Genomic DNA, 16,142 nt, shown 5'->3' with positions numbered 1-16,142 from the left:
ATGGTCAGGAGTGACCATCTGCAAGTGGATGAGATCTCCCAAGGAGAGAGTATAGAGGAAGCGGAGATACGGTCCAGGGGAAGCCAAGAGAGGAAGGAATCTCTAGAAGTAGCCCCTCCTGGGTGATGTGTAGAGAATTCAGCTGGGGCCCACGATCTGTCTAGATTTTATGATAGATTTCAGTACGGTTGATACTTGCAGTTGTCACTTCTCACTCCTTCCTTTTCCTTTTAGGTTGTTTTACCACCTCACCTAGAGAAGATCCGAGACAGGCTGGCTGAAAACATCCACGAGCTTTGGGGAATGAATAAAATAGAGCTTGGCTGGACTTTTGGCAAAGTATGTGTTTGAGTGGCCGGGCCAGGGTGGAGGGTTGGGTTGCCTTGTTACCTGAAGGCGTTCTTCAAAGACTCACATGAGAAACAAACCTCACAAGCCCAAACCCACTGGTTCTTACTGACTCCCATCCAGCTCTCACTGAGTATAGCAGCCTTGCTTGGGAGTTTGTTGAACTGCACTCAGGAGTGCTGGGGAGACCAGCACTGCACAGACAGACCCAGGAGCCTGTCTCCTTCTTACTCCCAGATGCTGGTCTTTTTCTTCAGGGAATATCGAATGTGGTCAACCCTTAGCTCCTCCTTCAGAGCCTCACATCTCCCTTTCTCTTCAGAAAAAGCTGTTCTCTCTGCATGGCTGGTGAAAAGAGGCTGATTCATTGTTGTGAGTCAGAATTTGTTTAGTGTGGTTTTCAGATGCATCACTAAGATTAATGGACACGCAGAGGAGGTTAAGGAATCTCTTTCACTAGAAAACATTTTTCAAAGAGGATGTAAATTGACTTTGTTCTGTGACTTGTATAAGGTCATGTCTGAGGGCAGAAGGATCTGTGATTCTGAAGCTCCCTACGACCCTGGCACTCTCAGATTATGCACATTCCAGCTTAGTTACTGAAAGCGTCCCTGCACTCTAGCGCTTATATATTGATATAGCTCCCATACATATCCTCCTTATATATGACCACCTCTTTGCTGTATGCTCTTTTAACACCACAGACCTCTCCTTTGAGAACGAATTACAATTGCAATTGTAAATTTATTTCTATGATGATTGTCTTACTACTGCATCAGACTGTATCCTTCATGGGGCTGGGGCTACCCCAGCTCACCATTGAACTCCTAAGGTCTAGCTCACTGCCCATCACATAGTAGACATTCGACAAATGTTTGTGGAATGAATGAATGAATTAGTTAATGTCTGGATCTACACCGTCCAATACAGTAGCTATGGGCCACACGTGGCTACTGAGCATTTAAAATGTGACTAGTCTGAGTTGAGATGTGCTGTAAGCGTAAAATACACATTGGATTTTCAAGACTTTCTATGAAAAACTAATATAAAGTAGCTCAGAAATAATTTCTTATATTAATTGCTTGTTAAAATGGTAAGGTTCCAGGTGTATTGGGTTCAGTAAAATACATTATTAAAATTCATTTCACCTGGTTTTTTCGTTTGTTTTGTTTTGTTTTTGTTTTTTGTTTTCTTGCTTTTCTCACATGGCTACTAGGAAATTTGAAATGACAAATGTGGTTCACGTTGGTGGCTGACTTTGTGCTTCTATTGGACAGTGCTGGCCCAGATTCTGTAGTCCTTTATGCTCTGAAGAATGCTACCCTGCAGTGGCACTGTGGTTCCATGAGTTTTGGACAGGCAGGAGCATGGCTACCACGCATAAAATGGCTTCTCTAGGAAAGTATGTTCTGAATGCAGACACTTGACTGGAAGCAATCCACAGAACGCAAGCCACTGGCAGCCTGGGGGCGGCGTGTATCATCTATTAGAGAGAAGATCGTCTATTTGCCTATCAGCAAATAACTGTCTTTGTCTTGCCTGATATGAATTACCTGGGCCATGTTTCCAAAGCGTGTCTTTTCTGTTTCCCAAGGCAGTGCCAGTTGTCAAAACTTAAATTATATTCTTTCTTATGTTGTCACCTAGATACGGGATGACAACAAAAGACAACACCCCTGCCTTGTTGAGTTTTCAAAGCTACCTGAAACTGAGAAGAATTATAACCTACAAATGTCAACTGAAACCTTAAAGTGAGTGTTTAATTGAATTGAATTTGGACTAAACAGTGAGTGGATGATTTAATGCCTTATAACTAAACTACAAACCTGTTGTCTCTCGAAAACGTGATGCATTCTGACAGATTAGCCAGGATGGGGATTATTCATGCCACGAAAGGGTTCAGCATCGTGAATAACACATCTACTATTGTTATTTAGCATATATAGTTCTTTAGAGACCATTTGCTATTTGCCAGGGACAGGGAAAAGGTAGGCAGAAAAAAAAGAAGAGAAACTTAGAATCAAAGGACCAAGTGCCTCTTCTAGTTCATGTATAATCAAGGAAAGAAGATAAGATACATAGTAGGTTCTAGGTCATACTGAAATTGGACAACTTAACCTCTCTAAGTCTCCATTTTCTCATCTACAACATGAGGATAGTAATAGTTCTTATCTCTATATAATTGTTGTAATGGTTCAATGAGATGATAAATATTTTTTTAAAAAGATAAGGCATTTCTAAAAATGAATGGGAAAACCTGGTTTAATTCACAAAAATTCCATTTAAAAGTAACTTTTAGCTTCTCTGTGATCCCACCTGTGGTTTAAACCCTGATTCAGATCTTCATTTTTTTAGCCCCATTTTATATCTCCCTTCTCGAATTCCCTTTGTGCTGGTTACCTGTGCTTCTCTGCATTGTATTTCTCTGTCTGATAGTTGGTGCAGCAGTTTTCAACACTGTGGTCTTGCTGGCATAATGATGCTCTGTCAGGTTGCTTTGTCTCATAGGCTCCCCGTATGTGATGTCTTCCATCACACCGACCCTTCTTGAGGATGTGGCTTTGGTACCTCATGGTGTCCAGCACAGCTCAAGACACTTTGTACAGGGAGCACGTGGGAAATACTTGCTGACCTCTGGGTTCTCCCAGAGGGGCTATTAACTTACTTTTTGTTGCATTCTTGCTACCGTCTAAATCACGAGTTGGCAAACTAAGGTCCACAGGCCAATCTAACCAGCCACTTACTTTGGTAAAAAAGTTTATTGTAACAAAGCCAAGCTCATCACTTTGTGTATTTTCTATGGCTGTTTTCGCTCTGTAATGGCAGAGGTGAGTAGTTGTAGCAGAGACATAAAGACCACAAAGCCTGAAACGTTTCCTCTCTCGCCCTTTACAGAAAAAGTCTGGTAACCTCTGGTCTAAGTGAATGAATATTGTATGTTTTTATCACACAGGTTAGGGTTCTCGCTGTCCTTCACCTTGCAGTTGACCCTTGTTTCCTCTCTCTGTTACGTCACAGAACCCTCCTGGCCCTGGGGTGCCACATTGCTCATGTTAACCCGGCTGCTGAAGAGGATCTCAGGAAGGTCAAGTTGCCCAAAAAGTAGGTGATCATTTAATGGTCAGAGACTTTAATGCTTCAGTCTGAATTTTTAAACTGGGAGGACAGGAGGCCCACGCACAGAGGCAGGTGATGGCCCCAGATACTTCTAGCACCAGCTCAGGATGTCTCCACCAGGTACCTAGACTGCCCTGAAACCCCCAGACGGAAGCTGGCTGAAGTAGAGTATTTTCAGTGCTTCTGCCTGGACCTATACTACTATCTCCTAGGGTTAGTTTTGAGCCAGATGTGGCACTCAGATGGATACGCTGTGTTGGTCTATAAGAATAGCAGTTGGCACGGGAGCTTGAAGATCGTCGGTAGCCACAGCAAAGATTCAGTCCTCTGTCACTGGGCCAACCTTGCAAGTCCCTTGTGGAAATGTGCGTCACTGCCAAGATTTAATTTGGCCCCTAAATCTGCATGTGTCCTCTCCCTCTTGCCCGTGCATTCACCGAGCCATGTGTTCTCACACATTCAGATGCGAGCCCACGGGCGCATCCCCTGGCTCACTTGCTCACCCGCACGTGTGCCAGCCTCGGGTGCGCACGCATTCACACCCAGGTGTCGTAATGACTTATGAGCCAAGGCAGTGCCGGCTCTTAATCAAATGCTTATCTTCCCCTTCCTCCCTGTGAAACTCCCAAGCTGCCAGGCTCCACTCTCAGAGGCAGCTCCTGGTGCCAAGAGCAGCTCATCTGAGAGGCAGCAGCTGAGAGGTGGCTGGGGGCGGCGCTCAGCAAGCAACACGTGTTGACTCTGCCCAAAGTCAGGCATCCCTAGAAGGTGGACGAGGGGCAATATCACGCCTACAGTCGACCTTGTATCTCGCGCTGCTCACAGGTTCTTGGGTCGAGTAGCGCTGGTCTGCAGGTCATCACATTTGGGCTCCGGCCCTGATCTGGGCAGTCCGTGGCCTTGGGGCCCTGGATGCCTCTGGACTCACATTCCCACGTGACTGTGGTCAGTTACTCTCCTGTGAGTCACTCCACACAGGGCCCTGCTCCTCTCCACTCACACGATGCGTCTACCTGGACTCACACTGAGCTTTTCCCATCTTCATGTTATCTATCAAATTATCTGTCGAATTACAGACATTTGTGACTCCTGGACTGGACAGCAAACCATGAAGATCATTCAAGCTCACAAACTCTCTCATGTTATGATTTTTTAAACTTCTCAAAATGAAGGTTTAGTTTTCTAAGACTGAGTGATCATTCTTTGCTGATTTGTAAGAAACCGTTTGGCTCAAGGTCCTGTCCGTGCCAATGTGGTCATAAGCTTTTGTGCTTTTGAAGCGAGACCAAGGAGCTTCGGGTGATGTTACATTACACGGAATGTGCCCATCGTTTGTAGGGCAGAGTAGTTTTCTTAGGAATAAGGGTGGATTTGCACAGACCATCCACTTTCTCCAATGGTCGCCTTAACCTGTGACACGCATTGGCAAAAAGGATGGTGGATGGGGGTCTTCTTCTAAAGACTTGAGATAGAGCTGAGCTGTCCATTCTGCCAAAGGTAGAATCTGTGACTGTAGCCTTATTTTCCTAGTGTTCCGACCCTGTGCTATTGGTCTAAAATCTGGAATGGGGGAGCCGTACAGTTCTGTTCAAAATATATATTTTCCATTTACTTCTAGCTACATGATGTCCAGTGGCTACAAGCCAGCCCCTTTGGATTTGTCTGATGTGAAGCTGTTACCTCCTCAAGAAATGTTAGTGGATAAGCTTGCAGAAAATGCACACAACGTTTGGGCAAAAGACAGAATAAGACAAGGATGGACCTATGGCATTCAACAGGTGAGAAGTGCTGGGTCAGGCCTGCTGGAGAAGCCAGGTGATGTGATCGTGCATTAAAATGCCATTTTGCTTTGGTGGGTATTAGATTGGAAGGTGGAGGTTGTCCTTGCACTCTGTTCCTCATGTCTCAGCACCTTCCTTATTTATAGAATCGTGGGGCTGGATGGAAGTTGTAATGGTCACATTGATATTAACTCCAGGCATAATTCCAGTTTTTCAGCAATGGGTAGGCTCACCTTTCCTTTGTTGGTCGGGTTCACTTGTGATCACGTTGCCCTGTGTATGTGGCCACCGGCCGCATCTTCTCTCATTCCTCGTCTTGTTGCTTGCCTCACGGAGGGCTGAGCTTTCATGCACTCTCCAAGGCCAAGGTAAGGCTCGCATAAATCAGTGTCACAGCTCAGCAGTGTTTCTGGGACGGTCCCAAGTATCTACCACTGAAGGGGAAGCTAGCCCAGGAGAGAGACAGACGAGCCCACCAAGAAGCCTGTGCCCCCTTACTTCAGTCCACAGGGCCAAGATTCTTGGGCAGGGTTCTTAGTTTATCCAGAGGCAGCCTGAGAGCCCAGCAAGGAACTGAGTGGAGTTTAGAACCAGGGTTCGGCCCAAACCATCTGGTACACCTCTCACTCTGAAATGCCCCCCTCATCTCAGTAAGTACCGGGCTCAGGGAAGTTCAAGGATAGCTGTGTGCACACGTGTTCATTCATTCCTGAGCCTCCAAACCTGCACGCGTCTGGAACCAAGAAGACCACAGCTGTGGAAACTGCGGCAGGGAAGGGAGTTGGGGGTTCAAAACAGCAGGTTAGGTTATGGTGACGTGTCACTGCTGTTGTCATTATTGTCTTCTTAGTCCCCATTAAGGAACCGAGGAGGACTGTAATACAAATGTGTGCCTCCTACGATGAAATGGCCCCACTGTGGCTCTGCCACCTTTTCAGATGTTTCTCTGTGAGCAGAGATGTCTGTTAAGAACTGTTGGGACTTCCCTGGTGGCTCAGTAGTTAAGAATCCGCCGGCCAATGCAGGCGAAACAGGTTCGAGCCCTGGTCTGGGAAGATCCCGCATGCCGCAGAGCAACTAAGCCCGTGTGCCACAACTACCAAGCCTGCGCTCTAGAGCCTGCAAGCCACAGCTACTGAGCCCGCGTGCCACAACTACTGAAGCCCGCACGCCTAGAGCCCGTGCTCCACAACAAGAGAAGCCACCGCAGTGAGAAGCCCACGCACCACAACGAAGAGTAGCCCCCGCTCACCGCAACTAGAGAAAGCCTGCACACAGCAACGAAGACCCAATGCAGCCAAAAATAAATAAATTTTAAAAATAAATTTAAAAAAGGAATCTGTTGTGAGGAGGCCATAACTGTTTGAATCATGGCATGCTCTTTCATAAGGGAATAGTTACGCAAACCCCCATCTGCCTTGCCTTGGGAATGGAGGTTTCTAACCAATTTCATGACACTTCATTTTATTCACAGGCTGGCATTATTGAAATGGGTTTTTTACTGCTAGTTTTGAATGTTAGTACAAATTTTCCATTTATACTCATTTAATCTTGAAGCAGCAAATATGTACATTGGTAAATATCAAGGCACTGGGAGAAGAGCTAGCAGACTCACCCGAGGAAACGAGGACTGTTGCTGGGAGTGTGTGAGTGGGACAAGCTCTTTGTAAAGAGGATAATGCATTTTCTCAGCATCTCTTTTCTCTGGCTTCACATAGGATTTAAAGAACAAAAGAAATCCCCGTCTGGTGCCCTATGCATTATTGGATGAGCGTACCAAGAAGTCAAATAGGGATAGCCTTCGTGAAGCTGTCCGGACTTTCGTTGGCTATGGCTATAACATCGAGCCATCAGACCAAGAGCTAGGTAATCAGCGGAGATTGTTCCCTCTGGCCCCAGTTTACTAAACAGGTCTTCTTCTGGCGGAATGCTAACTTTCAACAGGTCTGACTTGCACTATTAGAAATGCTGGTGGTGCTAAAGAGTGCTGAACTCAATGGTGTATTTTAGAAGTGGGGGGAGGGAGGAGGGGCCGTGTTGATAATAAAGCAATGTCCCATGGACAGATGTTTCTGTAACGAGCACGTCTATGACATAATCCCACAGGGAGTAAGTTATCCTCCAGCATAGCTGAGCTTTTCAGGATATTTGGTCACAAAACCAAGTTACCTTTATTTCTCTTGTTTTCCAAACATGTGAATAGCGGCTTACTTTGGGGCCAGGTAATGTCATCTCTAAATTGCATTCTAGCACTGATTAAAATCACCAGCTTATGGTTATTTAACATGTCACTGCCATCTCATACCCCAGGGGATACCATAGGCTAGTGGGACAGTAAAAGCTGGTTAAGGGGATGGATTTGGAGGAAGAAAGACCTGGGTTCAAATCTTCCCTCTCCTTGGTTTATGGGGTCTAAGACCTTGAACAGGTGAAGCTCTCTGAGCCCCAATTTCTTCCAATAATACTGATTTCATAGGATTATTGTGAGGAAACACTGAGATTTAGTTTCTACTGCAAAGCAATCAGTCACTGAATGGTAGCTTGTATTGTTATTATGATATGATGACGAGTGATGATTATATTATGAACAGAATGCTGTATTGGCTAGTAGCAGATCTGTCATCAGCCTTTGTTGTTGAAAGTCTTTTGAGGCATGCTCCCTAAATATTAAACCTATGTTCTCTCTCTCCCTCCTGCACCCTCTACTCCCTTTTCTTCTCGATAGCCGACCCAGCTGTGGAGAAAGTCAGCATAGACAAGATCCGCTTTTTCCGGGTAGAGCGCTCTTATGCAGTCAGATCTGGAAAGTGGTATTTTGAGTTTGAGGTAGTGACCGGAGGAGACATGCGTGTCGGCTGGGCCAGGCCAGGCTGTCGGCCTGACGTTGAGCTGGGGGCCGATGACCAGGCCTTTGTGTTTGAAGGCAGCAGGGTGAGTCTGGCTGGTGTCCGCACGTCCTCAGTCCGGGTTTTTCTGCTTCAGATATTTCCCCAGAAGTGAAAAGTGCTGAGTATCTGGATCTCTGGCTTCAAAAGGGAGGAGCCACCACACTGGCTAATTGAGACCATAGAATGATCGTCACTTAGTGTTTGTCCCTTCACTCTTTCCTCTGGAGAAGGGAGGGCTGCACACTCTCGTCCTTTCCATAGTCACCTCCGTATCTGCCTTGCCTCTGAGCCCATGTTCCCCTCTTCAGGGGAGGCTCACAGAACACTGTGCAGCCAGTATGAGGGAAAATCTTACCACTTTGTCTTAGAGGGAGTTCGGCTTGTTTTCATAGCTGACTAGGTATTGGGAGACTCAGGCCACCTTTTCTGATGAGCCTTGTATATCTTGGTTTCATTCATCTGTAGATAGACCACTTCTCCCTGTGAGTTGTCCTTGGTAGGAAGGGAAGTGCCTTGTAGAAACCAGGTACCACTGCCCATTAGGAGAAATTATTCATGGGGTCATTTCTCCAGTAGTACAGGACCCTCTAGGCTAGGACCTCCATTGCTCTGAGCCCTCGCTCTTGTTTTCTAGGGCCAGCGTTGGCATCAAGGGAGTGGGTATTTTGGACGGACCTGGCAGCCAGGAGATGTGGTTGGATGTATGATTAACCTGGATGATGCTTCAATGATCTTCACGCTGAATGGGGAGTTGCTGATCACCAACAAAGGCTCTGAGCTTGCCTTCGCTGACTACGAGATTGACAATGGTAAATCCACCAGCTTTCCCCCCCTTCCACCTCTACGAGATGAAAGGAAATCTAGGGAGCAGGGTGAGATCTTCATGCTATGAAACCCAAGCACACTTGCACTTGTTAATGGCCGTGAATAGACTGCAGTCAGGGCAGTGCTTCCGGCTACACAGAGGAGCGATGGGCGCTTCTTATTTCCCATCGACAGAGCTACGTTATGTACCGAGGCTGTTGGCACCAGGAGAAGGGAGTACTGGACTGGGAGTTAGCTGACTCGCTCCTAACAAACCGTGTGGCTCCCAGACAGGCTTGGCTTGACTTCTCTGGGCTTTGCCTCCTACATCTGTACCAGAAAACAGGATGATAGACTGCATAAGTGCCAACATCCTTCTCAGTTGTAAAATTCTATGGCAGTGACTGAATACCAGCTGTGGTCACACCTCTGTGCTGGGTGCTTTGCCACTCTCTGCTGCTTCAGTACAGACGAGAAGGAGGCAGGGAGGTCGAGAGGAAAAGAGGCTGCTCTGGGTCAGGAGGCCTGGTTTCCTGTCCTGCCTCTGCCCTTCCCACCTGTGACATCTCGGGTTGACTTTATTTAATGTCTTTTTACCTCGTTTCCCCCTCTGTAAATGATTAGGGTTCCTGGTAGCTTTAAATTTCTGAGACTTTACAAAAAGAAACAGTCCTCCCTCCCCACCCTGAAAGTTAAAAAAGATAAAACTGCACAGGCAAAAGCAGCAGAAATACATGAGTATGTTTTTTTGTTTTTTGTTTTTTTTTTGCGGTACACGGGCCTCTCACTGTTGTGGCCTCTCCCGTTGCGGAGCACAGGCTCCAGACGCGCAGGCTCAGCGGCCATGGCTCAGGGGCCCAGCCGCTCCGCGGCATGTGGGATCTTCCCGGACCGGGGCACGAACCTGTGTCCCCTGCGTTGGCAGGCAGGCTCTCAACCACTGCACCACCAGGGAAGCCCGAGTATGTATTTTTAATACATATAAAATATTATGTATTTACAATGTGTTTTAGCTTTACAAATCACTCTCACACTTTTTGCAGACATCTATTATCTGCAACATGCATATCCAACTGTACCTTAAAAGAGCTTTAAAGATTTTTCTAAGAGACCACATATTTGGGGTAATAGAAAAGTTGCAAGTCAACGTATTTTCCTAGAAAGACAGGGTGACTGAAGCCAGATGGGGTCATATTTTAATGCCTTCTAAAAAGGTTTAAAATCAAAGTTTTGAAAAATATGTTTTTGGAAACAACTGGGAAAGATGTTGCCAGCAGAAAGAATGGTTTATGCACTGGTTCAGAGGCAAAGAGGGGGAAATCACGTCGGTGGGCATGAGGGCAGTGGAGAAGAGTATCCTCTGGCACTGCTCTTTGGAAACAGATATTTACCAAGTACCCATCACAGGCAGTGCTCTCTTCATGAGGCTGGAGGAAAATGAAGAATTAGAAGATTCAGATTCATCCCCAAGGAGCGTAGCTCCCTAGAGCAGGAAGAGTCCAAAGACCAGAGACCTTGTTATGGTTCCCCTGAGTGTGGATTCGGGGAGGTTGCTTGTCTATGAGACTTTGGCTCAACCTAAGGAGGAGACAAGACTCTTGTCTACGTGCAGAGTTCTAAGAATTCTGTAAAGTCTAAAGCCTTGCTACTCAAAGTGTGGTCCAGTTGTTATAAATGCAGACTCTCAGACCCCATGCCTGTCCTACTGATTCAGAAACTGCATTCAGACAAGACAGTCCGGTGGTCCCTATGCACTTGAAGGTATGAAAAGCAGTGGTCTAAAGTATACACAACTGTAAATAGTAGCAAAATTAAGGAGTTCATTTTCTAGTTGGAAAAATAAATCAGATGAAAATACGGAAAGGTAACTACCAGTGTGAAGCGGTGGGTTAAAAATGGCAAATGAGGGGCTTCCCTGGTGGCGCAGTGGTTGAGAGTCCGCCTGCCGATGCAGGGGACACGGATTCGTGCCCCGGTCCGGGAGGATCCCATATGCCGCGGAGCGGCTGGGCCTGTGGGCCGTGGCCGCTGAGCCTGCGCATCCGGAGCCTGTGCTCCGCAACGGGAGAGACCACAACAGTGAGAAGCCCGCGTACCGAAAAAAAAAAAAAAAGGCAAATGACCAATGCAGGATGAAAATTCTATAAGAATGGGGTTGGAACTGAAGGTTAAATAAAAAATATGAGCTGTCTACCTCTGAGGAGAAGGGTCTATCTTCTAAGGGGATGTGAGTCGAGTAATAGTGTGGAATCGGGAAACGGCAGGAAAGAGTGACGATACATTTTGGAAGATTTGTGTACGGAATTTACAGAAGATGAAGGTGGAAAGAACAAGAAGGTGCAGATGATAGCCTCAAACATCAAGACTTGGTCTTTTTATTCAAAAAACTTTCTTTATTGTCTAATCTGGGCCCAGCATCCTTGGACTCCACTCTCTATGACATGGGGAGCTGTCCTAGGGTTTGTGCAGAAGAATACTATAAAGAAGAGGGATGTTTTAGGAGAACTCTGTTTTTAGAGATCAGCTGTGCTGTAACGAAAGAGATGCCTCATAGACCTTTTGTGTACAGAGACATGATTTAACCTTCAGAATAACTGAGTCTATTATTAGCACTCTGCTTTATAATAGAATTGTACTGTACCGTGTTAACACACTGTACTGTAGTATTGTATCGCACTTTAATCACACAGAGACAAGATCATTGGGAGGCTCTTTCAGTTCTGTGATGGCTCAGGAGTCAGAGGAAGGGCAGTTGAGAGGGAGTCTGCATGCTTTTCTTTGATGACAATAACCCGAAGGCCTAGAATCACCATATAGCATCTCTCTATCCTCTGCATAAAGTGGAAAGAGGCAGCACTTCTTGCCTTGAGCTGTTAGGAAAAGCATCTGTTGAAAATAAAACATCTTGTGCATTATAGCCCCATATCAAGCAAAATCCCCTCTATGTTTGTGTTCTGGTCACCAGCACCCCAGCCTTGATGCAGGGCATTCACCCCAGAGGGAGTTGTGCTGTGCGAAGTTTTTAGTCCTTTGGGGGAAGGAATGGGGGCAGGCACTACAATTCGTGGCTGGTTTTTTTCCTCTGGGTTATTTATAGGTTGTCATCTCCATCCTCTCCTGTATCATAGATGATCTACTCTTAGCGGCCTCATTAGAATTTTCCTAATCATTGTTCCCTGGCCTGGACCATCACAGCTCACAGTGTTATCGCCAAAAGGCATCTGGAAGCTCAGAAGCTTCCACGGTGAAACCTTTGCTATTAGTGTTCTCTTTTATCCCATTTAAAGGAAAGGAAGAGAAAGTTCTGCACATGGTGCCAGACCTCAGAACATGCTGTCTGGAAGAGGCTTCAGTGCTGGTGTCCTGTTCTGCCTGTACCGGGCACTCTCCTGGGGCACCTCCTGCCTCGCTCCAGCTTCAGCGTCTGCAGGGGCAGCCTCCCAGGCTCTTCCTGCCACTGGCCCGTCAGGGTTTAACAGATCCCCCAGCTCTGCTGGCAGCTCTTCCGTAGGCAGCAGATGAAACTTCCTTGCGGGCAGTGTTGCCACCATCTGCGCAGAGACACACTGGTACCCAAGCTTCCCCTGTCATCCTCTCCCCGGATGGGTGCTATGGTAGGGGAACGTGGCCTCTTGTTTCCTGTGTTTTCTACAAGGCTTGTGACCATCTCAGTGCCGTCCCCGAACACCATCTTTGTGAGGCTTAGAGAATTAAAATTAATGGGTAAAACATGAGCTGCTGGATTGAGACTCTCAGAAACAGCCCAGGGGTGGTCTGGGCAGTCATTTAACCACCTCTCCCCAAGATCTGAGTCTTTCCATTACTGGGAGTGATTTGCTCTCATGTCTTTCTTCAGCTTGAAATGGACTAAAAATGGATCCATGGTTGGGATTGTGTAGATAATTGGTTTCTTTCCAAGCTCCTGAATTATAAAAAGATGACCTCCTGGCTGACTCTCCTCCTAATCACAAAGCCGTATGAGGCCTTGTGATTCAAAGTTTATCAGAACCTGGGGTCCTCTGCAGGATTTAAATGCGGGTGTTCTTGACATACCTTTCCTAGAACAGGAATTCTATGCACATCTAGGTTCCAAGGAAGGCCGTTTGCAAATTTTCTCCTCAAACCTCTTCAATGATGTCAGCATAATTACTTCTACTAGGCCGCATGTAGGGATGGAGTACTGCTTTTCCCCTTTATTTTTCCGTTTTCTTACTTCTCCAGTCTCATTTGAAGCTAGGGATTCATTGAGTTGTGTGCAAAGTGCAAATCCTTGTGTGTGCACGACATTGTTCATGGTAATGCCAGGTGGCCTTACCAAGTGGATCTGTCCATCCAGATCAACTCCAGGGAGCCGTGTGGCCACTTGAAGAAGGCAGCCCCTCTCCTCCAAGGGGCCTGGAGTGCCTTGTGGTTGTAGGTCTCCAGCTGCCTGATCTAGAGGCAAACTAATCAACTACACGACACTTAGGAAAATCATCTGAAAAGTGAAGGAAGAGTTCATCTCAAAGCCAGTCACTGGAGATAAGAATTAGAAAGCAGTCATCTGGGCCTCAGTCCCCATTGCTTGCTCTCGACTGCTCTTGGGCAGCCTTGTTCACATGCTGGCTCCACATACTTACCAAGAGACAGAACTTGAGCAAGTAAGTTATCAACTTGCTAGGCCTCGGTTTCCTCATCTGTAAAATGGGCACAATAATGAGCTAAATCTGTAGAGCGCTGAGCCCAGGGCCTGACACCTAGAAAGTACTTGATACATATTAGCTGGTAGGGTTTATCATCATTGTTCGCCCTTATCTGTCTATCAAGCAGAGTTATCAAGTTACATGAAGTTGTAACTTCTCAAGTAAAGAAGTTGTAGAAATGGAGCAGAGTCTCTCCACCAGGTGGAGGGAGCTGATTAAATATATCCAGTTTTCAAGTATTCTTCCCCAGGAGAAAGTGCTGGTGCCTCATGAAGATGTAGCTTTGCTCTTGGTCCTTTCTGGAGTTTCTCTTTTCTGGCTCAAGCCTGGGATTTAGCTTCTCGTCTGCTGCTGTACAGAGCTGTCCCCGCTGTGCCCACTTAGTCTCGAGGAGGTCCCTGACACTCCCTCCTGTTGCTTTGACGTCCCCAACTTCTGTTTCAGAGTCTGTTTTCAGTCAGTGTTCAGCTCTCCCCCCATAGAGATGGCTTCTGCCTCAGAGGGACAGCGCTCTGCTCTGTAATGCGTACAGCCCTCTGCCCTAGGACATAACTGCTGTTTAAATTCATCCCCTGTAACCTTCACCCCCTCTCTCGCACACTGACTGTCAGCTGCTTTGTGAGTCAGAGGGTGTGGGATCTTTTCCCATTTTGTCACTTGCCCTTCTTACAACCTTGGTCAAGTCTGTTAGCTCCTCAAACCTTCAGATTTATCTTCAGCAAAGTACTGTCCCCTCTGCTGATGGCTTAGGAACAATGAGGAGCCCAAGTTCCTTAGAAAAAAGACCTCATGCAGATATGACCCTTCTTCCTTTCTGCATGCATCTTGCATTGTCAGGGGGTCTATAACTAGGAAGTCATTGATATGATCTGGGTTGTTCAGAAGTCCTCATTGTTTTTGAATCTGCTGCTTACTTACCCCATCATTCAAGTTATTGGAGAAGAAAGGGGAAGAGAGACTTTCCTTTTTTTATTGATTTTATTGAAGTATAATTGATTTACAATGTTGTGTTAATTTCTGCTGTACAGCAAAGTGATATATGCATTCTTTTTCATATTCTTTTCCATTATGCTTTATCACAGGATATCAAATATAGTTCCCTGAATGTTTATCCATTCTATATATAATGGTTTGCATCTGCTAATCCCAAACACCCAAATAGCCCTCCCCCACCCCTACCCCTTGGAAGCAACAAGTCTGTTCTCTATGTCTGTGAGTCTGTTTCTGTTTCCTAAATAAGTTCATTTATGTCATATTTTAGATTCCACATATAAGTGATATCATATGGTATTTGTCTTTCTCTGTCTGACTTCACTCCCTATGATAATCTCTAGGTCCATCCGTTTTGCTGCAAATGGCATTATTTCATTCTTTTTTATGGCTGAGTAATATTCCCATTGTATATATGTATCACATCTTCTTTATCCATTCATCTGTCGATGGACATTTAGGTTGTTTCCATGTGTTGGCTATTGTAAATAGTGCTGCTTTGAACATTGGGGTGCATGTATCCTTTTGAATTATGGTTTTCTCTGGATATATGCCCAGGCATGGAATTGCTGGATCATACAGTAGCTCTATTTTTAGTTTTTTGAGGAACCTCCATACTGTTCTCCATAGTGGCTGCACCAACTTACATTCCCACCAGCAGTGTAAGAGGGTTGCCTTTTCTCCACATCCAAGAGAGACTTTCTTAAGATGTCCTGTCTCTGCTCACATCACGGATGGAATGCTTCAAAATCATGTCTCCAACATAAAACTACTATAGTGGTACTTTTCCAGGTTGAAAACCAAAGTACTCTCTTGCAGGTGCGCATGTCTTATCACACAACATTCACTCTTGTGCGTTCCATTTGTCATTCCCACTTCTGTAAGCTGCTGGTGATCAAGATGGTTTCTTTTCCTTCCTTCACATCTTCTCATAGCATAGAGCAGAGCCCGCTGGCCCAGTAGGGACCCAAAAGTTTTGCCAACAATCAGTCCTTATTCCATAGTGGAATCAGATCTCCAAAGATTCCTCATTTATAAAAATCTCTGTCTCTAGAAGGGGATAGTTTCATCTATCCCAGTCTCGAATGCCATGCCAGAAACATAGCAATGCTCGGGACGGTGCATGAATCTGTGCTTGTCTGATGGACCAGACCGTCTGCCTTACCGAGTGGTGGGACCACCAGTCCCCGATGGTCCTGGGAGGAGGCTCTTTGTACAGATGTCACCGTCATTGCTAGGAATTCACTGGAGCTCTCTTACTCAGAAATAGTATTAAATAGTGTCCTAAATGAGTTCATAGTTTCTGAAAGCAACCAGCTCAGTTTGGGAGGGATTTATCTTTCACTTATGAGACTTATTTACATAGAAACTTTGTGGCTTAGATAATAGTATATAAGCACTGGTTTTAGGAGGAATGCATTTTGCCTTTGGTCTCTATGAGCGACTTACTGTTGAACATAAATTCCCTCAAAATAGACCTTTAAACATCCCCTTAAATAAGCACCGCCATCCGAGGAGTGACACGGTTTTCC

At 45.8% G+C, this 16,142-nt stretch overlaps 1 protein-coding gene across 2 annotated transcripts in view; it reads left to right on the top strand.

The window, feature by feature from the left end:
- The window catches only part of RYR3 (ryanodine receptor 3), a 557,080-nt gene that overhangs the window by 335,346 nt on the left and 205,592 nt on the right, over positions 1–16,142 (top strand). For both annotated transcript variants that reach the window (XM_027083790.1, XM_027083789.1), the window contains exons 21-27: positions 235–339; positions 1,996–2,099; positions 3,367–3,450; positions 5,084–5,243; positions 6,965–7,112; positions 7,972–8,177; positions 8,769–8,943. In XM_027083790.1, coding sequence (XP_026939591.1) covers positions 235–339; positions 1,996–2,099; positions 3,367–3,450; positions 5,084–5,243; positions 6,965–7,112; positions 7,972–8,177; positions 8,769–8,943 — 982 coding nt within the window. The remainder of the gene's footprint in view (positions 1–234; positions 340–1,995; positions 2,100–3,366; positions 3,451–5,083; positions 5,244–6,964; positions 7,113–7,971; positions 8,178–8,768; positions 8,944–16,142) is intronic.

This window comes from Aethalodelphis obliquidens, unplaced genomic scaffold (genome assembly GCF_003676395.1).
Source record: "Aethalodelphis obliquidens isolate GAN/ISIS:26980383/991018 unplaced genomic scaffold, ASM367639v1 scaffold51, whole genome shotgun sequence".
In the NCBI taxonomy this organism is placed as follows: domain Eukaryota; kingdom Metazoa; phylum Chordata; class Mammalia; order Artiodactyla; family Delphinidae; genus Aethalodelphis; species Aethalodelphis obliquidens.
Note: the sequence above shows the minus strand (reverse complement) of the source record. Positions and strands in the feature narration are given on the sequence as shown.